The sequence below is a fragment of the Misgurnus anguillicaudatus genome, chromosome 24 (genome assembly GCF_027580225.2).
Source record: "Misgurnus anguillicaudatus chromosome 24, ASM2758022v2, whole genome shotgun sequence".
Lineage (NCBI taxonomy): Eukaryota > Metazoa > Chordata > Actinopteri > Cypriniformes > Cobitidae > Misgurnus > Misgurnus anguillicaudatus.
The window spans coordinates 23056789-23084230 of NC_073360.2; the positions used below are offsets into that span (position 1 = coordinate 23056789).

The 27442-nt window shown below is 38.4% G+C and overlaps 1 protein-coding gene across 4 annotated transcripts in view; it reads left to right on the forward strand.

Annotated features, from left to right (window-relative positions):
• Window positions 1-27442, forward strand: part of bcas3 (BCAS3 microtubule associated cell migration factor) — a 289480-nt gene that overhangs the window by 47333 nt on the left and 214705 nt on the right. For all 4 annotated transcript variants that reach the window (XM_055196656.2, XM_055196657.2, XM_055196654.2 and 1 more), the window contains exons 13-15: window positions 2177-2270; window positions 22006-22139; window positions 26095-26359. In XM_055196656.2, the coding sequence (XP_055052631.1) occupies window positions 2177-2270; window positions 22006-22139; window positions 26095-26359 (493 nt within the window). The remainder of the gene's footprint in view (window positions 1-2176; window positions 2271-22005; window positions 22140-26094; window positions 26360-27442) is intronic.

Below are 27442 nucleotides of genomic sequence, written 5' to 3' on the forward strand. Positions count from 1 at the left end.
CTTTCTTTCTGTCTGTCTATTTCTGTCTGCTTGTTTCCTTCTTTCTGTCTGTCTGTCTGTCTGTCTGTCTGTCTGTCTGTCTGTTTCTTTCTGTCTGTCTGTTTTTCTTTCTTTCCTTTTATTTTCTTTCTTCCTGTCTCTTTCTTTCTGTTTGTTTGTTTGTTTCTTTTGTTCGTTTGTTCCTTTGTTCGTTCATTCATTTGTTCGTTCTTTCTTTCGTTCTTTTATTTCGTTCTTTCTTTTGTTCTTTGTCTTTCTGTCTGTCTCTTTTTTATTTTTTTCTGTCTGTCTGTCTGTCTCCCTGTTTCTTTCGGTGTCTCTCTGTCTGTCTTATTCTTTCGGTTTCTGTCTGTCTCCTTTCTTTCTTTCTTTCTTTCTTTCTTTCTTTCTTTCTTTCTTTCCGTCTATTTCTGTCTGCCTGTTTCCTTCTTTCTGTCTCTTTCTTTCTGTCTCTTTCTTTCTTTCTGTCTGTCTGTCTGTCTGCCTGTCTGTTTTTCTTCCTTTTTTTCTTTCTTTCATTTAAATTCTTTCTTTCTTTTGTTTTCTTTCTTTCATTTTTTCCTTTTATTTTCTTTCTTTCTGTCTCTTTCTGTTTGTTTGTTTGGTTCTTTCTTTATTTCGTTTTCTTTCTTTATTTCGTTTTCTTTCTTTATTTCTTTTTCTTTCTTTCTTTCTGTATCTTTCTTTCTGTCTGTTTCTTTCTGTGTGTCAGTTTCTGTCTGTGTGTGTTTAATTTTCTTTCTTTCTTTCTTTCTTTCTTTCTTTCTTTCTTTCTTTCTTTCTTTCTTTCTTTCTTTCTTTCTTTCTTTCTTTCTTTCTTACTCTCTTTCTCTCTTTCTCTCTCTCTTTCTGTCTGTCTGTCTGTCTGTCATCTTTCTCTCTTTCATTTTCTTTCTTATGTCTGTCTGTCTGTCTGTTTCTGTCTATCTGTCTCTATGTACCCTTTCTTTTTCTTTCTTTCTTTCTTTCTTTCTTTCTTTCTTTCTTTCTTTCTTTTTCTTTCTTTCTTTCTTTCTTTCTTTCTTTCTTTTTCTTTCTTTCTTTCTTTCTGTCTTTCTTTCTTTTTTCTTTCTTTCTTTCTTTCTTTCTTTCTTTCTTTCTTTCTTTCTTTCTTTCTTTCTTTCTTTCTTTCTTTCTTTCTTTCTTTCTTTCTTTCTTTCTTTCTTTCTTTCTTTCTTTCTTTCTTTCTCTTTCTTTCTTTCTTTCTTTCTTTCTTTCTTTCTTTCTTTCTTTCTTTCTTTCTTTCTGTCTTTCTTTCTTTTTTCTTTCTTTCTTTCTTTCTTTCTTTCTTTCTTTCTTTCTTTCTTTCTTTCTTTCTTTCTTTCTTTCTTTCTTTCTTTCTTTCTTTCTTTCTTTCTTTCTTTCTTTTATTTTCTTTCTTCCTGTCTGTCTGTCTGTCTGTCTCTGTGTCTCCTTTCTTTCTTTCTGAACCCTCATACACATTTGAAAGGTGAAAGGAAATATTTCAGAATCACATTTGGTCTCTTCTAACTGGGAGCTATTAATCTTAGTGAATCAAATAGTTAAAAGACACTATAGGGTTTCCTCCTGCTGTGTGAGTGTGTTTTAACTCATTCAACACATTACTTACTTATCCTTTCCTGTACTGAGCTGTTGCATTGTGGGCTTTGGCAGAATACACACACATTGATCAAATTTGTCTTTGTCTTTATATCTTTGCTGTGTCCATAAAATACACAGATGTGTATTTATCTTTTAAAGATCGACTGTTAGAATTAAAAAAATGAATCTATTTAGCAGATTATGTGCAATTTGGAGCAAAAATCAAGATTTGGATGGGTAGATTAAAAAAGGTGCATGATATATTGTTCTACATGATTGGGACTGAATAGCACACAGTAGAGTGGGGGAATGGATACGTTCATAAAAAATATATGGAAAATGTTTCATCCCATTTTTGGTCAGTAAAGTGGAACACAATTTGGAACACATATTGTTTAAACAAAATGCCGAAACAGTTCTTCGTTACAGTGATTACGTCGTTTGTAACTGTGAAGATCAGATTGCACAGACCATAGTAATGCCAATGACCAACTATGCGTCTAAAACACTGAGACATGATGTAAACAAGAAGTCAGCCTTTATTTATGGGGCTCCGTCAAGTTACTGTAATTGTACTGTGTGTTTTTATATGTGTGTGTGTATGTGTTTTCAGGTTCTAGTTAGTGAGGATTCTGATGGAGAGGGGGTGATTGCACATTTTCCAGCCCATGATAAGCCTATATCCTGCATGGCGTTTAATCCAAGCGGTAAGTGAACACCTCACAGTGATGCCTCGGTAGGTCCTACCAAAGCACAAAACTCTAGACTCTTGGGCGGCGGGCATTTCCATGCATTTTTTCTGTACTGCTTTTGTAATAGCTGTTTAACCCTTAACCCGCTGCTAGCCAGTGCCAGCATTTTTATGATTTTCACAAAAGTTGAATGCTTTCCAGAAAATGTTCTTCTTTAAATATATAAACATACAATATATGAAATAAAAGAGCAGACCATCTGCTTTTAAACCAACAAAAAAGTTTTATCCTATCTTCATTTGTTCTCTTTTATCACCTCTCATATATGGGTAGGTTTTTTTAAAAAATTACAAAATTTAATAAAAAGCTGAGATAATTGCATTTTCGTAAAGGACTTTTATTAGAGATCAGATTTAGAACAAAGATCAAAGTATATTAGTATAAGTATTTACTGCTTTTACTGATCTGTGTGTTATAAGGTGGGTAGAGCGCCACCTAGTGCATAATAGCGGAAAATATGGATTGCTGTAAAATGGATTGTCTTTGGCAGGAAAGCACTTTTTCTCTATTGACGAGATAACTTGTCAATGGCAGGGAAATAGTTAAGGGGACATACTGTTGGATCAAAGAGTCTAGGACCATGCTGAATGTGTCCTAAAATAAAATAAATCAGTGGTAGGGCCTTTTTTCTAGATTTTTCTGTATTAACAGCCTATCCAACATTTATCTACAGTACAGAATTTACCTTCCATGGATTACATTTTAAAATTTGATAATTACATAATTTTAGCATACTTGTATGCAGCTTTAGATGATTACTTTTTTATTTGCTATTATGTTTATACTGATTGGGATGCTGAGCGGCTCTAAGAACGGTAAGGTGCAGTTACAGTTGTGTTTCTGCAGAATGCGTGTATTGACTTCGTCATTACGGATTGGTCACTTGCTTACAAGGTTTTCATTGGAGCTGGTAAAGTGCGTTATTTGAGCAAAGTAAAAACAAGGTAAGGGTAAGACCAGGTAAAATGTAGTCCAGTGGCGGCTGGTCACTCGGAGGCGCTGGGGCGCCGCCCCCCAAAGTTGGCCAGAGAAGAAAGCTACTTTTACATGTTACAAAAATGTTAAATATATAATTCAAATTAATACAAAATAAAAACGTTTAGTTATACTATTTCACTGTTAGTCATTTTACCATTCATTTAAAAAAAATAAAAATCAAAACTGAGTTCGTTGTGTGTGTGTGTCATGTTTGTGTGTCTGGGGCGCACCCCTAATGAGTGTCTATGTAGGTCAGTAAAAAGGGTAAAACATGTGACCTGAGGCTGGGCTCTAATTGGCTGGTTTTGGATCTGCCCCGGGCCCCAAACCCTTCCACTTATGTTGTTAGCGAATCAGAATAGTTTTTTATGTCTTTGACCTCATGTGATTGGATCGTTTTCAGAGTCTCATAACCGCGCTGCAGATTGCCATTTAACTGCTAGATACAGTTCTGATCAGTGAAAGCAAGTGAAATACCTTGAGATTAAAGAAAATATGATTTTATGCTTACAAAACACCCTTTACAAGGCATTCAGTTGAAGAATAAATAAAGGATTAAGGAGCTTGGACCAGATTGAGCAGCAGGAAGTGATCGTGGTCAAGTTTACATGCTTTTCCAGGATTTATGGCAAACGGAGTTGGCTAACGTTAGCTGGATGCTATGTAAGTCAAATGCATTTTATTATTTCCCTGTTTGCTGTTTATAAGTCTGTGTGATATAACTTACTGGGGAAATTTTGGGCGGCATTTAAGATGCCTTTGCATGGACATAATGCTCAGATAATCCGGTATTTTCCTTGGCTTGGTCAACGTTGTTGAAACGTATGTAAGTAGGCAATTGTACTGTGTGTGTGTGTGTTTGTGTGCGTGCGTGCGTGCATGCCTGTGCGTGTGTTTGCGTGCGAGACTGCGGGTGTGTGTCAGATCGCTTTAACCGAAGTGTAAGAGCACACAATCTCCAGAATAAAAGTAAAACTGCGTCGTCTGTCTGAGGTAAATTCAGTAAAGTTTGCGTGTTTTATCGTGTGTTTTATCGCCTCAGCTGTCTGTCACTGCGAGAAAAAATAATTTATTAATCTGCTTCATGTGATGTTAAACATATGTGATGCACGGTCTTTGTTAATCTGTTCTCTTAACAAATAGATAAACACATTTGAACTTGAATGCTCGTCTTGTAAGTTCATGATTAGAAATGAACAGGTGAACAAAAACAATTATTATCATTAAAACATGAAATGACGAATAATTGACCATGTCGGGATTTTCAAATGAAATAGTCTAAACGCAAACTCTGGTGTGTTTGTGTGTGTGAATGATTACCATGATTAGTTCATTACTGATAATAAACCCACATTATACTCAGATTTACACATTCATAGTAAATTTCATGATTAAGTTGACTTCAACAGTAACATTTTCAGCATTTTAGCTAAGCAGTAATGACGTTCATCATCTGATAAACAGCTATTTACAGACCTGCATTACTATAGTAAACGTTTAATTTCAAGTTGTATGCGCCCCCCCCCATTTTTTTAGCACCAGCCACCACTGGTCCTATTAAACAAAAAAATATTTATCATTCTCCTTTACGCTCTCTCCGTAAATTCTTGCATTACCATGACAACAAGTGACTCGTTTGTATTACATTCCAAAGGATGCTGTTATCTGCCCTACACCTGTTACACAATGAGTTGGTATGGCAATGGAAAACGACTTTTAGACCAATGTCTTTCTTAGGTCTTTCAGAAACCATGATGTCAAAACCATAAGGAAATTAATTTTTAGACCCTTCATATATTAACACCCGCACTGTGTTTGGCACTTAACTAGTTCTAAGAAAATGCAATAAACTACAATGTGAAGGTTAGCCAGTCAAAACAGAAGTAATTTGTATTTATTAGACTTTGAAATATTTTGCCTAAAAATGAAAATTCTCTCATCATTTACTCAATTTCATTTCATGTGATGTTCATTCATCTGTTTATAGAAGAAGTCTGACAGCCTCAGTCACCATTTACGTTAATTGTATAAAAGAGAAATTTTAAAGGGCACATATTATCCAAAAAAGTGTTTGGACATTAATGTGTGTTTTGGCAGTGTGTGAACACAACCACTTAATAATGAAAAAAAATCCACCCATTTTTTCTGGTTTAATCCCCATTAAACCAAAACAAGCTCATTAGACATGCTGTTTTAATTCTGTGGTTAATATGACATCACACTGATAAAGCCCCGCCCACTGTCATTGACTTGTGCGTAGCTCTGCATAGCCTGACGCGCACCTTGCAAAAATTTTAACAGCGCGTCAGATCTACGCTGACCGCAAGCGCTGTGATTGGTCCACCAGAACCCCTTCCGTCAGCTAAAAAAAACTGCGTCATATGTATTTCCGTTTGTGACGGTGAAAACAAAGATGAGCCAAGTTGAGGAGTGATTTAACTCAAACTGCATCAAAAGTCTCTGTTTATTTACTTCCATCATTGCTGGTCTTCTAAAATTATACCCAACAAGTTGCTGTTTCTTCTTCGTTTGTGGGTTAACTTGACCGGTTTCTTCTTCACTGACGGTCGCGCTGCTACTGTGGTTACACGCGTGGACACCGCCCACCAGCGGTCGTGCGTGTGCCCGCACGTCGACGCGGACGACGACGCAAAAGTATAAATGAAAACTATTGCCCCGACCCCTGATGGTATCATGTTTCGGAGATCTCACAGGCTGACGATAGGACAATCTGATTATTGGGCATATCGCGCAAAACTAGCAGCTAATTTGTAAATGTACAAACAGGTGCATTTTGGGCTTTTTATAAAAATGGTCTGTGGGGTATTTTGAGTTGAAACTTCAACGACACATTCTGGGGCACACTGGAGACTCATATTTTGTAAAAATGGGCATATTATGTGCCCTCTAGCACGTCTGCTCTTGTGTTCCATGGAAGAAAGTAAATATTAACAAAATTTTTATTTTTGGAGTAAAATAAATAAATGAATAACTTGCTATAAACATGTAATGGCTCATTTAAAAAAAGAAATAACTGTGTCAGTCACCGTTTTGCATGTAACCTCATCTTGTTCACGAAGAGTCACTGTCTAGAGATCATCATATGAGATCTATTGTTCAAAAAAGCAGTCTTTGTGTTATCTGCTGATGATCTTGCCCCAGGCACACTCTGCCATGTTTGCACATCAGTTACTGTCATTTTCCCCCTCAGTTTGCCATCCTTTTTCCCCCTCTTGTCTCACTTTAACACATACAGACTCTTCTAAGCTCATTGATCTTGTATCTTTTCCCTGAAGTGTACTGAGATCAACAAAGCCCTCAAAATACCCCAAGCACTGAAGTGGTACAGTTTCAGCCCACAAATATGAAAAGTTCTCAGTCTATTCAGAAGGCGTGGGCTGAGTTCCTAACTCATAAATTGAACATTTAGTTAGCAATGTCACAACACACTTTATACACCATCAGGGATGTTATACATCACTTACTATATAGATACATTCAAAACTGTCTCTCGCATTAGCACTATGACCTGGCATGTTTAGAGAACTAAGTGCTAGGCCGCAGTTAATGGATTTTATGGATGAATACAAGTAATACCACAACAGTGTTGTCCTTAACCTAACCTTGAACGTTCTGGTTTGTTTTATTAGGCAGTTATCTGATCACTTTTCAATTTTACATATACTCATGTTTGTTTCTCCGGAAATCCAGAGCAGCCACAATGGCTCATTGTGAGGTGTGTGTGTCGCAGGTAGACAGCTTTACTAATAAGGAGGTGCTGAAAGCTGCTCATAGTCATTGCCCTCAGTGAAATTTTTCAATGATCTGTCCTTTATTAATGTATATTATGGTAGACTTCATTGGATATGAGTTTTATATACTCATGGACGTTTTGTGCATTGTGTTACTCAAATATTATAGGTAAATGTTGCATGTCTTAAGATAACCATTCTGATTGATGCTATACCCTTAAGCACATATCAGGGTTCCCACGGGTCCTTAAAATCCTTGAAAGTTTGTGAATCTGTGGGAAATAATTCAAGGCCCTTGGAACTTTTTAAAAATATACATATATGGATACAGGTCATTGAAAGTGCTTGAATCTATTTTATGAAGAAGTTTTCTGTGTAGTGTAGGATAATATGATAAAATTTCTAGCCTTTTAAGCACACGTGCTAAACTGTTCGCTTTAAATTCTTATATCTTCTGTATGTGAATGTTGATTCATACCAAAATGCTTTTTGCATAGTTGTCTTTGACACATGAAAACGTCTCGGGTTACGTATGTAACTGTTGTTCCCTGAGAAGGGAACGAGATGCTGCGTCTTCCTTGCCGTACTTCCTGTGTCCCTGTAACGCCGTCTTTGGCAATATTTCAGATAGCAATATCCTTCTTGACTCCACCGTCACCCTGTCTTTGTTGTTAACCATTGGTTGAATTTGATATACACATTCAGATGCCCTTACCCCTGGAAGCGTTCCCAAAGTGTCACCGCAGTGACGCAGCGCGAGTTCCCTCGAAAGGGAACTTTAACAATGTATCTTTAAAGGTAACACGGTGTAACCTTGCCCTCACTTGAGATGTGTCCCCACATTTAGTCCTTGAATTTGAGGGTATTGGCCTGAAAAAGCCTTGAAAGATCCTTGAATTTGAAGTTAAAGGAACAGTATGTAGGATTGTGGCCAAAACTGGTACTGCAATCACACAACTGGTGGCCAACACACAAAATGACAACATAAACATCAGTTGAGGGCTGCAACTCCACTTTTTAAATGACAATATCCTGGCCGGACCACTGTTGTCAGTGATATAAGTATTTGAAATGAAAATAGTTTTTAAATGTCTAGTGACATATCAGGGCCATTTTATGATTAATTGATATAAATTTCTTACATACTGTTCCTTTAACCAACGTGTGGGAACCCTGAATAATAAAACAGCGCTCAACATGTGAGCTATGATCCAGTTATGTTATTACATGTAATGATGATTTGGTTTTAGATAGTTAAAGGCTTTGATGTGACTAATATAATTTATATGGGATGTGATCAATGTGACTAATGTGTTGCATAAACATAGGGCCAAGACTACAGTGAGTTATGATTGGTGAAAGAATAATGGTTGTCCATTAGGAAGCTGTGATAAGGTTTACCAATAGGATAGAAAATCACAAAAAAATCTCCTTAATATCTCAGTTGTTTTCCTTAGACCAGGGGGCTTTCAAACTGGGGTCCTCCAGGAGGTTCTAGGGTCCCAAGAAATTTTTAGAGAAAAAAAAATTATTAGGTTTTTATCTCTAATTTCTTTCTACATACACATTTGCATATAAGAGTTCCCTTTATCTCACTCACTGGGGTGCGTAAGGCCGAATTCTTTAAAAAGGGGGTCCCTTACAAAAGGTTAATCATATTCGGGGGTCCTTGGAACCCTAACGTTTAAAAACCCCTATCTTATACAGCAGTGTGATTGAGAAAATTATGTTTCTATATCCTTTTCTACGGAAGAGACTCTTGAAAGCAACCTCTGAGCTTTTGTCTGTATGTAAATACATCCGGGCTGGTTAGCTTTTGGTATTTGTTATTTCCCTAAAAAACTCAACACTCTTCAACCTTAAGTTAGGAAGTTTCATAATTTTACATCATGTACATGTTTTCTGAATAAGTGAACAAGTGTGAAAACCATAACTCTCCATTTTGTTTCTGTTTCTTAACCTCCTAAGACCCGAGCTTTGGTTTGGCTTGCATTTTAGATTTCTTCCAGCTATTTGGGGTTACCAATAAATATAATAACCAAATATATTTCTTTGAACATGAAGCAGTGTAATTGTCCACATTTGTGTACAACTGGTTCCATTTACACAGAATAAAGTACTATGGTGCAAACAACAAAACATTTGGACACACCAGATCTTAGAAGGTTAAAGCCCTTGCAAGAACCTGTGGAAGCCGAGCAAATAAAAAGCAAAAAATCTGACTAATTAAGTTGACCTGGCTTTGGACATAGTATGTTTGTCTCTAGGTGGCGCTATTGTTTAACCTTTGGACCTTATAGCAGCAAGCAAACTTTGCCCCATGAGCATGTGTGAAGCAATCCTCAGTTTGGACATAAATTTAGTGTTTGCCATCCATGATCACTTGCACAGTGGCTGTCAGCACCGCAGCCCATTTATTTTGATGAGTCAGTTTAGAAAACTGCCATGGGATGGAGAACATGGCAAACACACAAGGTGTCAAGGTCTAACACTAAAGGAGATCAGGGACGTTAGTTGTGCAAATATTAGTGCAAATCTCTGTGTGTTTTTCTTAGATCTTACAGAGTTGAAGGTCCCAATATAAACAGATAACCAATTACAAATAACTGTCCTGTCGATCTGAAATGCTACTGAGAGTCAGTAGATGATCACATGCAGGTCTCGACAATATGATGGCCCAGAGCCAGTGTAAAGGAGATTTGAGGACAAATAAAGGGAGTGTTGCTCACACTAATAGACCAGTGCTGCTTTGAGTTACAATGGATTTAAACAATTCAACATTTTGCCATAGATGTCTTGCAAAATCGTATTTATGAATTAAAGGAAATTAAATTTATGTCATCTTTTACTCACCCACATGTTATTTTAAACCAGTGTTAGATCTACAAAAGAAGATATTTTGATAAATGATGGTAAGCACACAGCTGACGATACCCATCGACTACTTAAAGTAAACTTCGACTTTTATAGAAAAACAAATACTATTAAAGTCAGTGGGTACCGTCAACAGTGTGTTTACCATCATTGATTACATTTGTAGATCTCAAACTGGTTTAGGACAACATGAGGGAAAGGCCGAAGTATGGTCCATTTTTTACGTATATGCATTTTTACGTATATGCAATGATGACGAATACGCAATTTCCATCATCATAAGAGTGCGCGCCTACTGTATGTGCATTGCTGGACTTTTGTAAGCGTAGGTCGCGGATGCGGCTACAGGAGAATGTATTATGTAGTCCAGGCGATGCATTGCTTTTTGTCGCAAAGCGCATGCGTTGAACGTCTGTGTACATGTATGAGTCAAATAAAATATACTTTGCAAGGCTGTGCGTTTCACCGTGCGCATACGTTTGCATGCACGTAAAAAACAGACATTACTCCGGACTTAAGAATGTGATGACAGAACTAAATTTATTTTTGTAAACTATCCCTTTCATAGCTATTAATGATATACAATAAAGCTCTTCCAACTATTATTGCTTATTAACCAAAGATAAATGGTTGTAACTTTTCTCTTTTTGTAATGAACGTTTCTTTGTGACACATATACAAATGTTGTTCAAATGTGTCATTTTTATTGTGCGGACCGTGTAAATATTTTCAGGCTGTGTACAGATTTAAATGAATGGCCAGACTCAGCCAGCAGGAAATTGCTTATTGTTGAGACCTAACGTGTGTGTGAGAATCACAACCTTTTAGTCACTCTCTCATGTTAACGATTGGTGTGTTGTTGTCCCTGGACAGAAAGGCCCCAGCCTCGGTCCCTCGAGTGCTAAGACCCCAGCGCAGCCCTTTCTCAGACTTCCTCTGCCCTTATGGGCCAAGTGCTCTGGGCGCTTTTTTAGATAGCAGCGGGGTGCTGTAAACTTCAAACAGTTTAACTTTCCACCTTTCAGCTTTATTCAAAAAATAATAGGATGTGTCTGTTGTCACCTCATTTGCTTAGGCATAAATCGAAAGGCTGGAATAGTTGTTTTGAGTTATGAAATTATTTGGCACCAAAAAGGAAAAACTTGGTCCTTGATACAGACAAAAAGCCTAGATGCTCTCTAACAAGGTCAGGCGTTCCTCAAGAGCAGAATTTACATCTGTAATTTATGTTTTTGACATCATTAGACGCATTATCAAAGACAGGCATTTCAGGTTTGCAAACTAAAGCCGTATAAGCGCTGTGAGGGAATGCTAGGCTAGCAGTGGCTTCATTTTAACCATAGATATGTACACTAGATGTCGCCTTGGCTATGGCAGTTCATTGGGCCGAATGCGTCAAACAAAGCCGCCATCCCGAAACAGGGGAACCCCGCATCAGCGTCATTGTAGGCAATGGTGTAACAGAAATAAAATCACCATAAATTGTCGTGAACGCGATTTTCTTGGTTTTCTTTTGGTTCGTTTCAATAGTCAGACATATATTTAGCATTTAGTCCAGAAAAAAATTAAAGTTTTGATTTTATGAAAATTTACTTTTTCTAACTGTAATGCATAGTGCTAGTAGCCCTAACATCCATACGCAGCACAAACGTCCGGCATTGTCCATGAATTTAAAGTACAGGCGGAGATAGCAACTTTACCTAGATACTTCCAATGACAAGACCCCTGTTCTACGGTTTTGACGCATACTCAGAGCCCCAAGGCGACATCTAGTGTATATATCTATGCATTTTAACTAGCGATGCCTTTAGCCTCTGCTACTCAACTGTAGCTACTTTCTAAAATGACTATAAAAAGAGTAGAAAGGCTTAAAACAACCGCTGCTTCATCTGTAGTGTTTTGACTTTAGAAAGGAACAACTGTGGCAACGCGGCATTGAGTTAAAACACTACCAAAAAACAAGTTATGTAGGAAATCAAAGTCACAAAGTGTGTGTTGGACCAACAACAGAAAGTCAAGGCTAGAAAACAGTGACTGGTTGGGAGGCCGGCTCGTCTGCTGTGGTGTTTTAGGATCTATTCATAGACTCGTAATTAAAGGATGTTGCTTCGAGTGGCAGTGCGCAGGACTTTGGCCAGAAAAATATGCTTTGACCAGAGTGTCCATTAATCACTCCTTGTCCTTTTTTTGCTCACTTTTCTGCTTTGTGGATGTTGCTGGAAAGTTTAAATCCAATAATAAACTGCCTGTTTTTTTAAACCTTAATCGATAGTGAAGTAAAAAATTGGTGTAAAGGTATGGTCACATGTAGCATGAGGGTGGACAGATCTCACGGCCCATGAGACTCACAGTAATTTCATTTCATCACGGTACTGATAAGCATCAAGGAATCTGCTCTCGCAAGGCAGATTAGTTTAGTCCTGTTCATATTAGGCAAGCATTTGCTTACAGATTCTTAAGGGGATTCAATAGCTTAATTGATTCCTTGGCTAAAGCTAAATATACAGTGGGATACACTGTTAGAAAATAGTCAAAAATGGTCCCTAGCTGTCACTGGTGTTGTACCCATTTAAAAAGTACACCTTTGTTCCTAAAGAGGGACCATTTTGACCAATTTTTTCGGACAGTGTACAGTTGTCCACAATGAAAGTCTTGTTTTTTAAATTTATGAAAATATGATTCTTAAAAATCTAAAACAAAGAAATAGTGTAAACTATTTCTATATTGCTAAATGTATACAAAGAGCTGGGCAAAAAATCTCCTGTGATTCTCATGCGTGTCTCCTCAGTAATGCCGGCTGGTGATTAGTAGTAAATCGCCATCACCTGCTTTCAGATGGAGTGTCATTTACTACACAGAGCCGTATTTCACCGAGAAGCTAGGGAAAATTGCATACAATATCGGAGGCGATATTCCATGATTATGAATGCGATCTTGCAATCTTCTTGGTGAAATTTGGCTTATGGTAGTAAATGCAGCTCTATCTGAAAGCAGGTGATGACGATCTACTATTAATCACCGAACGGCTTTACTGAGGTGACCCGCATGAGAATCGAAGAATTGCAGGTGATTTTTTTTTGCCCAGCTTTATGTCGATCACATTTATTGATTTGTACAATAGGTCAGATTTCCTTGCTTTTATTGAAGCACATAATATGCTCCTTGCAGCATTATCAAACTATGCTAGGCTAACATGTATCATTGGCCTACACAGGGACAAAGTTTCCGGGGGTATGCAGGAGCTAACCCCATCCCCATTAATCAAAATAGCAGTTACTTAAAAGAACTTATCATATAATATTGATGGTAATTTGAAATGAAAATTTGTACCCCACTGTACATTCAGTTTGGACTTAATATTTAGAAAATAGTGTTTTTTACTTTTTTTGCTTACAATGAAATAATGAGTGTCTTTACCTGAGCTCCTGTGCTTTTTTGAAAAGCTTTTCTGTAGTTTTTAGAAGATTTAGATATTTATAAGATAAAAGATGTCAGGATTTACACTCTGTGTTTTTAATTGGGCTGTGACATTATATCAGATTTCGGTTTTATGCTGTGTCTGAACACGGTGAGACAATCACGAGGGATTAAAGCCTTACCCGAGATTTTACCCTTTAATGCACATTGAAAGCACAGCACAGGACATTAGTGGAATTTGCTTTGGGCATGAGCTCTATTTTATAATAGCATTATGAAATCGGACAATGTGCATTTACTATATATACTTGAATGTGTTTTTTTCACTAATCTTCAACATACTTTTTAACAAATACAATAGCTGTTAAAAATTCCCTGGCCACTCTCCCCACTCCTCTCTACAAGCTACACTGAAAACAATTATTTATTCAATTTACTTTTTCTTTTTTTTTTTAAGGTAAGTGGTCGCAATCAATTTATTTAAGCTACATTTAAACAAAAACAAAAAATTTGAAAAACAAAACAAAAAACTTTTGTTTAAATGTAGCTTAAATAAATTGATTGCGACCACTTACCTTAAAAAATGTAGTAAATTGAATAAATCATTTTTTTCAGCGTAACAACATTGCTATGGGGATTTTTTTATTTAATGTGTTTGTAATGGATTTACAATCTGATATAGACATAATCTTGCGTTTATCATGTATAATAACAATTTTTTTTAACTTATTTAATTTTAATAAAATGTATTATTATGAGATGCACTGTAGAAGAAAAATGTATACTCACTGACATTAAGTTACAGTAATAGGTTTGTTTAAATGAGTGTGTGTGTGTGTGTGTGTATATACACGTATACATCTGTTTTTGTGGTACAACCTACCAATTGAGCTACAGTACAGGAATGCATATGTAAGACAATCTAATGTGCTGAAATTATTCAGCTCCAGACATATTAACTGTTAGTACAAAACTAGTCTGCCTGGGGCTGCATTTTTAATGATGTTTCCAAAAGGTGATAAAAGCAGTGTCATGGGAAGTCTGTCCTTCAGTTTTTTAGCAGTAAAAATCTGGTCAGATGCTTTGGTTTCAAGGCTTCGGTGGAAACATCCTCTCAACCCCCCTCCTCCATTCCTCTTTACAGATTTCTGATCAGGGTTTCTTCTCTTGTTCACCACCAGTTTCTAGTTTGTTTTTGTAGGAAAGATTGCCTGTGTGGACCACATTTTTGCTGACAGCTTTATGCTTTTACACTCAGAGGCTTTCAACGCTTTTGTTAGCCGATTGGCTTTAGACCTTAAAAAGTTCCTCCAGGTTTGCAAGGCGCATCCAATGTTTCTTTTCCAAACGCCTTAGGTGCGATGAATCGTCTATTGTCCTGAGCAAAATGTAAGCTCACAAGTTAACAGCATTATCTGAAGCACAGCATAAATAATCTTATTTGTGATGGCGAATTTTCATAGGATTCATGGGCAAACAAAAGGCTTTAACCAAAAAGAGCAGAGGAAGCACAGAAATTATAAAGACTTTCCTGAGAAAGGATTACGGTCGGTTCCATCCTCCTAATTTCTAAAGTTGGGCTCTAATCTAGAGATTACCATTTAGTTCATTTATCTGGGGCTTTAACAAAACTCCTACAAAGGCCTGTTTTTAGGCTTTTAAATGAGACTGCGCTTTCCACCAATGAGTGTAAAATGGGTATCCTAGTGCTGTTAGGCATCAACTGCATTTTATGATCTTATGATAACCTATTCATTTTATGTCTGCATAAATGTAAACCTACAAATTAAGCAACAGTAATGATAACTGTATTTTTTAATATTTATCCTCCTAAGACCTGTTCACATCTTTTGTTGTTTGCACCATAATACTTGTGTAACTGGAACCTGTAGATTACATACAAAGTCAATGCAAAGACGCGATCAGACACGTCCTCGCGTGGGGCGATGCGAATTATGCGATATGGGCGGCGCGTTTGTCGTGAAAACACGCACTATTCGCCTCAAATGCGTCTTTGCCCAAGTTGAAAATATTTAACTCGAGCGAAATATTTGCATGACACGAAGTTAAATCCCGCAAGTAATCTAGAGCGAGTAACGCGATTGCGTTTGGTGTAAACCCACAGTTAGGCCACCATGCCAGAATTAGATTTGTTGTTTTTGCAATGTTATATTGATCATATGAAGAGTTTGGTTCCAAAACGCAATAAATCCATTTTGACTAATTTGGGTAAAATTTGTTTTCTATAACAAGAAAGTGACAAGATGAAAACTACTATTTTCTGTTACAAACTTTCACATAGCATCTTTAGGTTATTATAACATAAAAAATTCAAATCCATAATTTGATTTTCAAAGATTTATTATAAAACTGATTATTTTTTCCACAAAATACAATAAATCCATGACAAGTTTTTTTTTCAAAATGCAATAAATCTATTGAATCAATATATAAATGTGCATTCATCTTTGCCATGTTATATTCTTTTAATTGAACAGTGGTATACATTGATAAAAAAATAAACATTTAATGGCATTAACCAAAACACTTACTTTGTCATAGGCCTATAGTCATACATCGACGCTTAACATTTTTCACAGCGATCAGCTGTAAAATGTTTTGGTCCTGCTTGATTTTCATTGACTTCGAGTAAAATTTTGGAAAGTTTTTCATAAGATCCTCTGTGGTCAATGTGTTAGCATCAGCTGAGAAGTATGATGCTGTTGGGAGAACAAGCAACCGGCTCCTCAGTGCCTCTTGCGTAAATTATTAGATTTTGATGGCATACGTTTCTTTCCCGTCACAGAAAACCACCGTAGGTTTATCAATTCCATTAAAGTATTATTTTGTTTTATTTGTTTGTTGATCACGGAGTACAAGATGAGGAAAACTAAGATTTCGTGTACTCAATGCGTCACCATTGTTTACAATGCGTGGAATGGTGCGCTGTAATTTGTGGAGCGGATTTATTGCATTCTGCAGAAAAGGAGGAGTGGCGTTTACTGCGTTTTGGGGAAAAAAGGGAGAAAAGATGACAGAATAACATGGTGGATATCCGATTTTGTGTAAAATTAAGAATTTACTTTTAAATACTGACCTGATAATTTTTTTTAAATGGCGTTTATCGGGTTTTGGAACCAAACTCTTCATATATAATTGTTTCTCAATCTCTTCAATAGAATACATTTCCTATGTGTGTATAGTATTAAAAACTGTATAAAAATGTAAACTGTTGTGTCAAGTTTTTAGGGTAAACTCCCCTTCCACTTGAGCAAAGCAGGAAACTGCATGATCTCTTAAGCCTAAATAAAATTAAATCCTAATTTCTAATTTTAAAGATTTTTTTACTTCATTCTGCTCCAAAACGCTCAAGATGTGTTTAGTGCCAAGAGAGGTCACACTAAACACAGACGATGCCTAAAGAAGACATTTAGTCCTGAAATTTTTTTTGTATATATTTCCTGTATTTTCTGTTTGTATCTTAATGAAATAGATTGAAAAATAATTATGGATGGACCTTAAAATTTTTAAAACAACAGGTCTGGTGGTGGTGGCCTAATACTTTTGCACAGTAGCCTACTGTAGGTTTTGAGCTGTTGTTAGTCCATGGTGTTGCTATGTGGTTACAAACGTTTTTCTTGTCCTCGAATTAGGTTTTGAAGAAAGCGCTTTCCGGATTTCCAGAGAATTCCGACAAGAATTATTCAATGTTCTGCACATTCCCCGCCCCTTGTGTTTGTTAAAAATTTCGTTCATTTTTTCCAGCTGACATTTCGTTTAACAGAATTTACTATATTTAACTCCTCTCCACAGATTTCCCCCTACTATCAGCACAGGAAATATAGTGATAGTCTACTAATCCATCCTTATTTTGTGGACATGACCTCATGGTCACCTTGGTTACACCAATTCCATAGAAGCCGAATTTCGTTGAAGTGTTGTATTAAAGCAATGATTGCCTCTTGCCGAGAAAAGCCTTTATGATCTATTAATATTCAAGCGCTTACAGGTGGTTTGGCTGTAAAGCAAATACATAAACATTCTCCTTCTTTATGCTTGAATGCGGATCAAATGAACCGCAGGCACCTTTTCCCCCACCCACTTTTTCCCCCTCCTGTCCTCAAAGCTCTCAATTGAATTGTGGATGTGGTTTCATAGCTAAGAGCGTTGAGTGTCTCTCCAAGCCAGCATGCCCACATGAGCAGTGTACCATGTTTAAAAAGCATATCCTTGGTACCAACGTGCCTAGATAAACAATATCCGTGGCCGTGCAGCGCTGCGTGATGTGCTTGCATCCCGCTCTGGAATCCGCAGCAGTAATCCCTGCAACCCAGAGGAATGGAAACTGGAGATGGCATTACATCTCGCCTGGCTCACCGCGAAACACTTTGCCAGGCCCTGGTACGCCACCCGCCCCATCCCTAGCTCCGAGCGCATACGCACAAAAGCCGCCCTTCAGGTTGGGATCAAACAGTCTAGCTTTTAGAAGTTCTCACTTAGTCTGTAAAAGATTAACAAGTTATTGACTGCATGTTGACCCATGCAGGTCTCCTCCTCTCCTTAGTACTGTTATCTGATGGTTGGAGTGAGGGTGGCCTCTGGACTAAGTGAGTGTTGCTTGCTCCAGGCTTGAGTGGGTGGCTTTGATGTGAGATGTGCAACCTTTTGTGTGTGTGTGTTCCACAGCTTTTTATAAACACCTCCGTAAGTGCAGCATGACGAGAGAGGCGTCCAGCGTACTCACAAAGGACCCACGAGCTCACGCACACACTGGCGCTTGCTCGCGGGGTCGTGCTTTTACGACTGATGCAGGCAACCACAAGGACAAAGCTTGAAAGTGATTGAAATGTTTATTTGCTCTTTTTTTCTTGTTAAATTGTGAAAATAGTTCACGTCTCTTGTATTAGCACACCCCGATTCCCAGCATCCTCCCTGTTAAGGTTTATCCACATGTTTATAATTTGAGATTTCCTCTTTTTCAAAGGTCTTTGGCAAGTGTTGTTCATTTGAAACGGATACTTTTCTTTCAATCCTCCGACTTTGCCAAGTTGGAGGCCTGTTTGCTCGCTTTTTGGGCTGCTGAGATCATCGGAGTCGGTCGTGCAGAATGCATCGGACACTTTTGAAATAAAACAGTGCTGTTGCTTTGATCGGACTTAGCAGGGTTCAAAGACTTGTTAAGGGGAAAACAAAACAACACAGAGAGCCACCACATTTTAAGCCTCATAATATGTATAGAAATTGATGTATATGGAGGGACAGAAAATGTGTGCAGGGAATATGTGTGGTTTTTGCTAAAAGTCATAAATAACACTTTAGACAAGGTGTTATAAATAGAACGTGTCAAAAATTGCCTCAACGTCTCTGGTTCCTAAAATTTATGGCATCTTACCAGCAAGGAAAAGGTCCCTTTTTAATTTAGCTTCCCACAGGCTAACCAACTGACGCCTCTCTGCAAGGCCCTGTATTTCAACAAGGCCACAAAAGCCCCAACGCTGGGTTTCCAGTCTCTCGTGCTGGCTTTTTGGAGAACAGAGTGTACCATCAGCAAACTCGCATCCCAGCGAGCCAGCCAAGCCTCGTCTGTCAAAGCCTGGGTGAGCGCGAGAGCGAGTGAGCGGCTGGGCGAGCGAGAGGAAGCTCCCAGATAAACATACCGCAGCGCCTAAACTCCTAATCACTCTACGCTTCCGTTTGTAGCCTCTATAATTAGAAGGCACTTTTTTCCATGTATTCCCAGTTGACGCAAATGCTTCTTGTGGCTTGGCACCTCATTTGGGGCGTGGGTTACTTTATGGCCAGGCCGTAACTTGGTTTAGTCCTCTGATACAGCATAAATAGCTAACCACTGTCTAATTCACTGGCCGACTCTGTTTTTCTTTCTCGTAGGCGCAATCTCAGCGTGACCCTCGCTTCGCCGCCGCATCCCTTCCTCCTCGCTTCCTGTCCCGACGCTCTGTTAGATGACAAAGCCACACCTAAAGTAGTTGCTAATTCTAAGTGTCAAAACGAAAATGCCATGTGGGTAAAAATAGGGCGGATGAGCTCATTCAGGATTACCTCTATTCTATTGTCACCCATTGGTCGGTTTTTCTTTGCATGTGTTTGCGGTTTCTTGTGATCTTCTGATTTGTCAGACCACCCAATAAAGACTCGCCACAAATGAAACCCCTCTATGAACTCACCCTTGAAGATCCAGTGTTGGAAAATCACTAATTATTGTCAGTAAGATTGAAAGGCAGAGGCTACATCCATTTATATCTTGGAGTCTTGGAAAGATTTTCCAAAGCAGTAGTGACCCGTCTTTCATGTGTGTGGAAAAATAGCCTGTAGTGCTCTAACACTGCTTTTAAGAATAAGTTGTATGTGGAGATGCATTTTCACGGGGGTTACATTTGAGTTTTTTTGGTGTGGTTTAGTAAGTGTGTTGTTTACAGTAAGGTCTTTGACTTTCTGTAGTTTCACTGACTTCAAATAAAAGTTGGAAAATGAGAGGCTCTGTCATCAGAGGTTCCACTTGGGTTCTCCTGCGGTTGTGTTTAAAACGGATCTGCATGCTCTCCGTCTCTGACAGCTAAAGGAAGATCTTGGCGTGTAGTTAATTCTAGAGCACAAATTGCAGTGGAAAGGCTGTGGAACATGTTTGTCCTTTGCAGCCATGTAAACGTGTCTCATGAAATGTTTGGTCCTCGAAGGCACCCTAGGTGCCATTTTTTTGCAATTATGGAGGCGGTTTCCTGGACAGGGCTTATACTAGTCCCAGACTAAAATGCATGTTTGACCTGCTTTAAAGGGATAGTTGACCCAAAAATGAAAATAATGTCATTAATGACTCACCTTCATGTCGTTCCAAACTTGTTCATCTTCAGAACACAGTTTAAGATGTTTTATATTTAATCTGAGAGCTTGTTGACCCTTCATTGAAAATCTACGTATGGTTTACTGTCCATGTCCAGAAAGGTAGTAAAAACATCATCATGGACTACCATGTGACATCAGTGTAGTAGTCAGTTAGAATGTGTTGAAGCATCGAAAAATAATTTTGGTCCAAAAATAACAAAAAATACGACTTTACGTTGTGAAGCGCATGCGTGAGACCGCAGTGATGCGGATGACGTGTTATCTGGTGCGACTCCAGCTAGTTTTTTTTGTGTGCCTTGGCTTCGTTTAGAGTCTGAGGGAGACGCACACTGTAAGTTAAAAAGAAAAATTGCAAACATGTCTGAGGCATGTCATCCTCGTCACTGCACTAACGTGACTTTAGTCTTGCGCATGCGCTTTACAACAGACGCAAAAGAGAAGACAATGGTGAATTAAGTCGTAAATTTTGTTATTTTTGGACCAAAATGTATTTTCGATGCTTCAACACATTCTAACTGACCCACTGATGTCACATGGACTACTTTGATGATGTTTTTATTACCTTTCTGGACATGGACAGTATACCATACGTAGATTTTCAATGAAGGGTCAACAAGCTCTCGGACTAAATATAAAACATCTTAAACTGTGTTCCAAAGATGAACGGAGGTCTTACGAGTTTGGAACGACATGAGTGCGAGTCATTAAAGCAACACTAAAGATTTTTTTTTACCTTAAAATAATGTTTTCAAAAAAGTTTCAGTCATTTATCCACCCGAAACAGGGTGAACGGCACTTTCACATTCGCTTTGCAGCCCTCTATCGGTCTAACCGCGCTAAAGAAGTTTTCAACTGTTGGGTCACGGTCCTGTAGTTCGAGTGAAAACTACAAAAACTTGCTTTACGGCAGACCTACAATCCAATCAGAGCCAGCTTTGCTCCAGTTGGCTAAATTATTTATGACAGTGGTAATGGACAATTCCGCTTCCAACCTGTAGGGGGAGCAAAGAGCAAAAACTCTTTACTGTCGCTTTAATGACATTATTTTCAATGTTGGGTGAACTATCTCTTTAATTTAAAACCACTTGTATTGACATACTGTATCTAGATACGTGACAATCTCCGCTGTCGCAGCTGTCAGTTTGGTCCCCCTCGACGAAACTTCGGATTACCTCAGGCGACGTGCGGAGTAAATACATTCTTGAAATTTAAATATACATTTAGTTAAATTGCTAAACTACAAGTGAACGAAATTTCAATGAATTTGAATGACGCACACGGGTTGTTTTGCCACTCGCAAAATGGAAAACAATGGGACAAAATAAGGTGATGATTTTCGAGTTTCAAATGGCCAGTATTTTGTTATTCTTGAACCCATAGACATGGTCTTGGTGTCATTTGTAAAGTTTTTTTCAAGCTCTTTTTTTCTGAACAACTAGTTTAGCATTTAATCATGTTAAAATTTTTTGTCACATACCTACTGTATCTTAACATACATCTGTTTCATTGTTTTGTCTCAATATGCACACCAGTATTGTTTTTTGTAAGGTTTGTTTATAAAAAAAACTACATAAATGTCTTAATAGAACCAGGCCTAGTTCTGGATTCACCCAAACCCTGTTCTGGAAACACCCCTAAAGTTCAGGTCCAGATTTGTTTTTCAGATGTGAACTTGCATCGCCCCATATTAGCCTACATTGTGCTGACCAATATACAGAAGTTCTGAAAGATTGTGAATGCTAATGCTTTTTATTGCAATGAGATTATAATAAATTGACAAATAACAAGCGGTTTTCTGTGATTTACAGGTATGTTGCTTGTGACCGCAGACACACTTGGCCATGACTTTCATGTTTTTCAAATCATCACCCACCCATGGGCGTCTTCCCAGAGTGCAGTTCATCATCTGTATACGCTTCACAGAGGAGAGACTGAAGCTAAGGTAAAAACTATACATGCAATTTACATGCATATACTTAAAATCACAAACTGTATTTAACAAGCATGTTGATCCCAAAAAAGTCCCATAAAATTGCCAACGTGCCTTTTGTGTGAGTTGTTTCTGGCATCACTCCCGTAAAGTGGACCTAGTAACATTTCCGTAACATACCTAATGCGTCCTGTGTACACCAAAGCAGGAACAATGCTGTAAGGGGTGTGTCGTAGTTATTTGTTTTGAACTTATTGTTCAGCTCTTTGTCACTGGGGTTTTAAATGCGCAATGAGAAAAGTCTGCAAGTTGGAATAAACCAGAGATCAGGGAGCTATCGTGCACAGATCCGGGAATTCATGGGCAATGTAAATAAACCAAACCGTGTATTTTCCGTAATTTGTATGTAAAAAGTGCTTAGGTGATATGTTGAATAATCATTGTATCAATTATTTCTTATTACTGGTTCAAATTATGTTTAAAAAAGAAAACGTTTAAGCTATATCAGTGCAGATAAATATTAAATTGGCAAAGGTTGAAATGAAAAGACATACACATTTGTTCAGCTACAGTATGTCACCCATAATTTGTTGTCCTTTTGGTATACTGGTAACTACAGCAAACGCACACAGACTTTTATCCTCAAAATGGTGGAAGTATCAACAAATACTTGTATTGTTAAGTAATACATGTGCAGTGTGGTATATGAAATCACACATCAAAGCTTGCTCACACACACACACACACACACACACACACACACACACACACACACACACACACACACACACACACACATGTAAACGTTTTTTTTCTCCAAGAAAGTTATTGAGATGAAATATTGCCTTTGCGGACTCTTTTATTCATTAGCATAATCATTTAAAGTCTTTGTGGGCCACCCACAACTGTTTATGGTTGCCTCTGCTTGTACGTTTCTGGAAATGTGCAATTTGAACATGCTTTTCATCGTCTGTGGATCCCTGCGTGTGTTATCTAAATACTGTCAAGGGACATGTACCACCGAACTGCACACAGAACAAAACACGGCACTCCTGTCTGCACCATTTTCCTCTGCTGCTTCAAGTAGGCCAGTTTTTGTTAGATAGCAAGTGCAGGCAAGATTTATGGGCTGTACATTTAGTTATCTGAAACATTACATTACCCTTATGACTGCCTTACATATGTGACGTATGAACAACTGCTGATTTTTAAAAGCAGCTTTAATAGATGCTTTTTAGTCATTTCTAGTATTTACTCAGATTATTTGCCCAAGTTTAAAACAATATTGCATGGATCTACTTGAAATATTTATGCTCTGAGCATTTGTGGCCACCACATCCAGTTTTCTGCACTCTGGAATTCGAAGACCTGAAACTATTAGTGTTGCCAATGTGTTTTCAATCTCCACGACTGCTCAAGAAAAGTTGCTAAAAATACCTCAGACAGCTGGTGAGAGCTTAGATTGTGCTCCTGCCCAAAGCTCTTACTGTTGCACCTCGGGGTCGAGCTTGCGGCTTATAACACCTATGATATCTTGGGCTGTGAGGTCGTAGCCAGAGGACATTCCCGCTGGTCCAACATCTCTTTCTATAGTCACTGTTAATAGGCTGTTGAAAACACAGAAGAACGTCTATAATTTCCCTGTTTCAGCATAGCTTTATAAATCCGGACTCAACAAAGATTTATATGAAACAGATTTGGGCTTTTGATTTGGACCGAGAGCAAGATAACTGCTTGTACTGCTGCTGTGATGTCAAGCTCGGCCCATTATGCAATTGAGACATTACCAAATAATGCTTTTCCCTTCTTTCAACTGTGAGGGTACCTTAATTTTATTTTATTTTAAGAATGATGCCATTTTTAAAAGGGTATGCAGGGTTTTATTATGTTTGAATAACATTTTTCAGGTTGAATAGTTCAAGGGGACATCTAAGGACATGATCTGATCATTAGCGTCTGCCAAAGCTTGGGTGCTTTAAAGTTTAATTTACTTTTGTGATCTATTAAGTTATTGCACAAATCATTTTGGGAAATAACTACAGCGATTAGTTTTCTTTTCTTCCAAATGCCGTTTCATCCATTTAGCCTTGCAGCTGCTCCACCAAAATATCTCCTCTAGTTGGCAAATCGTAAGGTTTTATTTGCTTAAGTTAAACTAATATTTATCCTGAAAGGGCTTAGACCCTTGCTTTCTCGGGTAGTGTCATGTTTGGATACGCACACAAGCCTGCTCTCTGCTCCAGTTCGTAGAACTTACATCCGTCTGACACTTTTTTTTGTCTCGGCCTGCCTTCTAAAAGCATGCCAGACATATTTGTCTTAGTTTAAATCACATTACAAATATTAACACAAGACTAAAATTAAAACTAGAGTTATATCACCATGTGCTACGTGACCGTAAGTCAGGTGTATATTTAGGATTTGCCCTTTTTATACAGCATAATGGCCATTAAAGTAGTTTTTCGTCTCATTTGTCCCTTTACCCTTCAAATGCACTCCGTGCCGGGTCAAAAATGCCAAATTGCAGGCTGAATACTGCCCCGTGGGTGACGTTTTAAGGTGCTACTGTTCCTTATTGAGGAGGTGTCTCTGCACCTCCAGGCATGGCAGGTAGCTGGAACAGAGCGTGTAAAACATTCTCGTTTTCCCTCGTCTCCGAGCACGGGGCCGAGGTGGCCCGCAGCTCTACTCAAATGGGAAAGGTGGTTAATCTGTCACCGGCTCATGCCAGGTTTGCTGCCTGGCCATGCGTTGGCTTTGATCTGGCATTGTAAACAGCGCAAACTGCAGAAAGCGAGCACCCTCCGAGACGCATTATCTTGAGCACAACAAATAAAAGGAACGATAATGCCTCGTGGGCGGACGCAGGCACCCGGCCTTATCTGGCTTGGCTGTGCTTGTTCTGACTACCAGGAATGACCTCAGTGTGCGTGAAGGTAAATAACTCGCTGCTGACGGCTGGCGTTGCCCGAGGCCATACACTGTTTTAGCTGTTCGGGGCGGCACATGACTGACCAAATAGCTCATTTGGTTTGCTGCCTGTCTTAAACTAATTTAAAGTTGCGCTGCTTACCTGAAAAATCTCTTTTAGAGATTGCACAGTGTAAAAAACACTAAGGAATGGCATTGCTAGGTCACTGTTTTTGACTCTTTCGCTGATCTCTTGATTGCTGTATTCACCATAAGACTGATCTGATATAGCAGAATAAGCTTAAATCAGATCGATCAGATCTTTAGACGGATGCATTCCAGTAGCTGATGGCTATCCAGGAAAGTGTGCTAGAAATGCCATTAGGTGTGATTTGCTGTATGGTAGGGTCAAAAGTGAGGTTTCTGAAAACACACAGTGTGCAAGCGTATTTGATTCAGATCTTTCTTTTCAGAGAGCTACATTAGGAGACACTTTCTTGTGGTCGATAACTATTAGATACTGACAGAATTGTAGGTTTGTTGTATTACTGTACCATACAACACAGCCATTGGTGTTTTGGTGGTTTTGTTGTAAAATGTTATGTAAATTTAAAGGTGAGGTTAACAGTTCAGGTTTTTCTGCCAATAACTGAAACCTGTTGATCAGCACCATAGCGTGATTATCAACACCTCTTTCCCATTCTTTTCAAGCGTCCCGTGACACATTTTTGGGAGATTTTATCTATGCGTCTTAACCGGAAACCATGCGTCTTAACCTTATGTTGCCTTGTTATTTCAAGTATTGACTTGACATGTAATAGTGACATCTTGTAAGTCAGGCTGTATTGCTTAAGCATTTATAAAAAGAGGCATGCTGTGTGCAATATGTTTTGATATAGAGACAACCAATGATCTGCCGCTAAATGATTGAAATGATTTTTATGCGTGTTTAGAGATTCTGTAATTTGCATATCGAATGCTGTACTGATTCAAATAATGAATAATATAAATGACAACAAATGTTGTACAGATTCAAAGCTGATGTCTGTTCTTCCAGGTGCAGGACATCTGCTTCAGCCATGACTGCCGCTGGGTGGTGATCAGTACTCTTCGAGGAACCTCGCATGTCTTTCCCATCAACCCGTACGGCGGAGCGCCGTGCGCGCGAACCCACATGTCTCCACGCGTGGTCAATCGCATGAGCCGTTTCCAGAAGAGCGCCGGCCTGGAGGAGATCGAGCAGGAGCTGACCAGCAAGCAGGGTGGGCGGTGCAGCCCCATTCCTGGGCTTTCTAGCAGCCCATCTGGATCACCACTACATGGTGAGCAAACACAAGTATTTTTGAGAAACAAAATTCTAAAAAAAGTTTTTGTGACGGGTCCAGAAATGGAAACTGATTTGCTTATTGTATCAAACTGTTTTATGTTTCTTCTTTTTCTCTTTCTGTGTCCGACATGTTTTCTTGTAAATTAAGCATTTTATCAAGCTCTTATGTTTAGGTTCAATTATTTCATTTTAATGTAAATGAAAAGGTTATTAGTTAGTAATTGAAATGCCTTATTTTCAAAAATTTAACTTTTTAGTCATTTCACTGATATTTCTCTTCTGCTGCAAAACCCTCTAAAACCTCATTCACACAGCACTTTGGTCCCAGAAAATACCTGCAAAATTGGCAGACAAGCTTCAGTGTGAACGTAAACACGTCCCGCAACTGTTCTGGGATCACTCCCGGAAAGAGGACCTAGTAACATTGGCGTAAGATATCCGGAAAGCCCTCAGTATGAACAAGACGCAGAAACAGTGCCGTAATGGGCGTGTCGTAGTGAGGACGTGCGTGGTTCAGCTCTTTAAAAATGAGGGATTTACATATAGATCAACATTCACGCGAGAAATGTCTGCAAACTGGACTGAAGGAGATATCTGGTAGCTCGTCACTTTTGGTGCTGAAGTGGAGATTATTCAGCACCGAATAATAGCAAAGAATAATGCGTCACGCGCTCATATGAGCTTATAATAAACAAAAATGTCTGCGCTTCCCGCAACAAGATATATCGTTCAGCTCTTCAAAACAGTTTTTTTTTTCAAATGCGCACTTACATTCACAATGAAAAATGTCTGCACACTTGACTGAAGCAAGCTCGTCAAATATCCACTCTAAGATCATTCACCAGCATACTATAGACGTTTTCAGCAGTAACAACATAAACAAGCGGCTGTCTTGGTCCGCACGTAACTTCCGGTAAACTCCGCTAAGAATAAATAACAATAAAGTTCTTCAAACGTAGTTTATTTATATAACAAGCAAAAAACAACACATAGATTACCTAGGAAACCAAAACATTTGTTATTTTCAACGAGGCATTTGTTCAAGAGATCAGTTTAGCAACTAGTCAGACAATTAAAA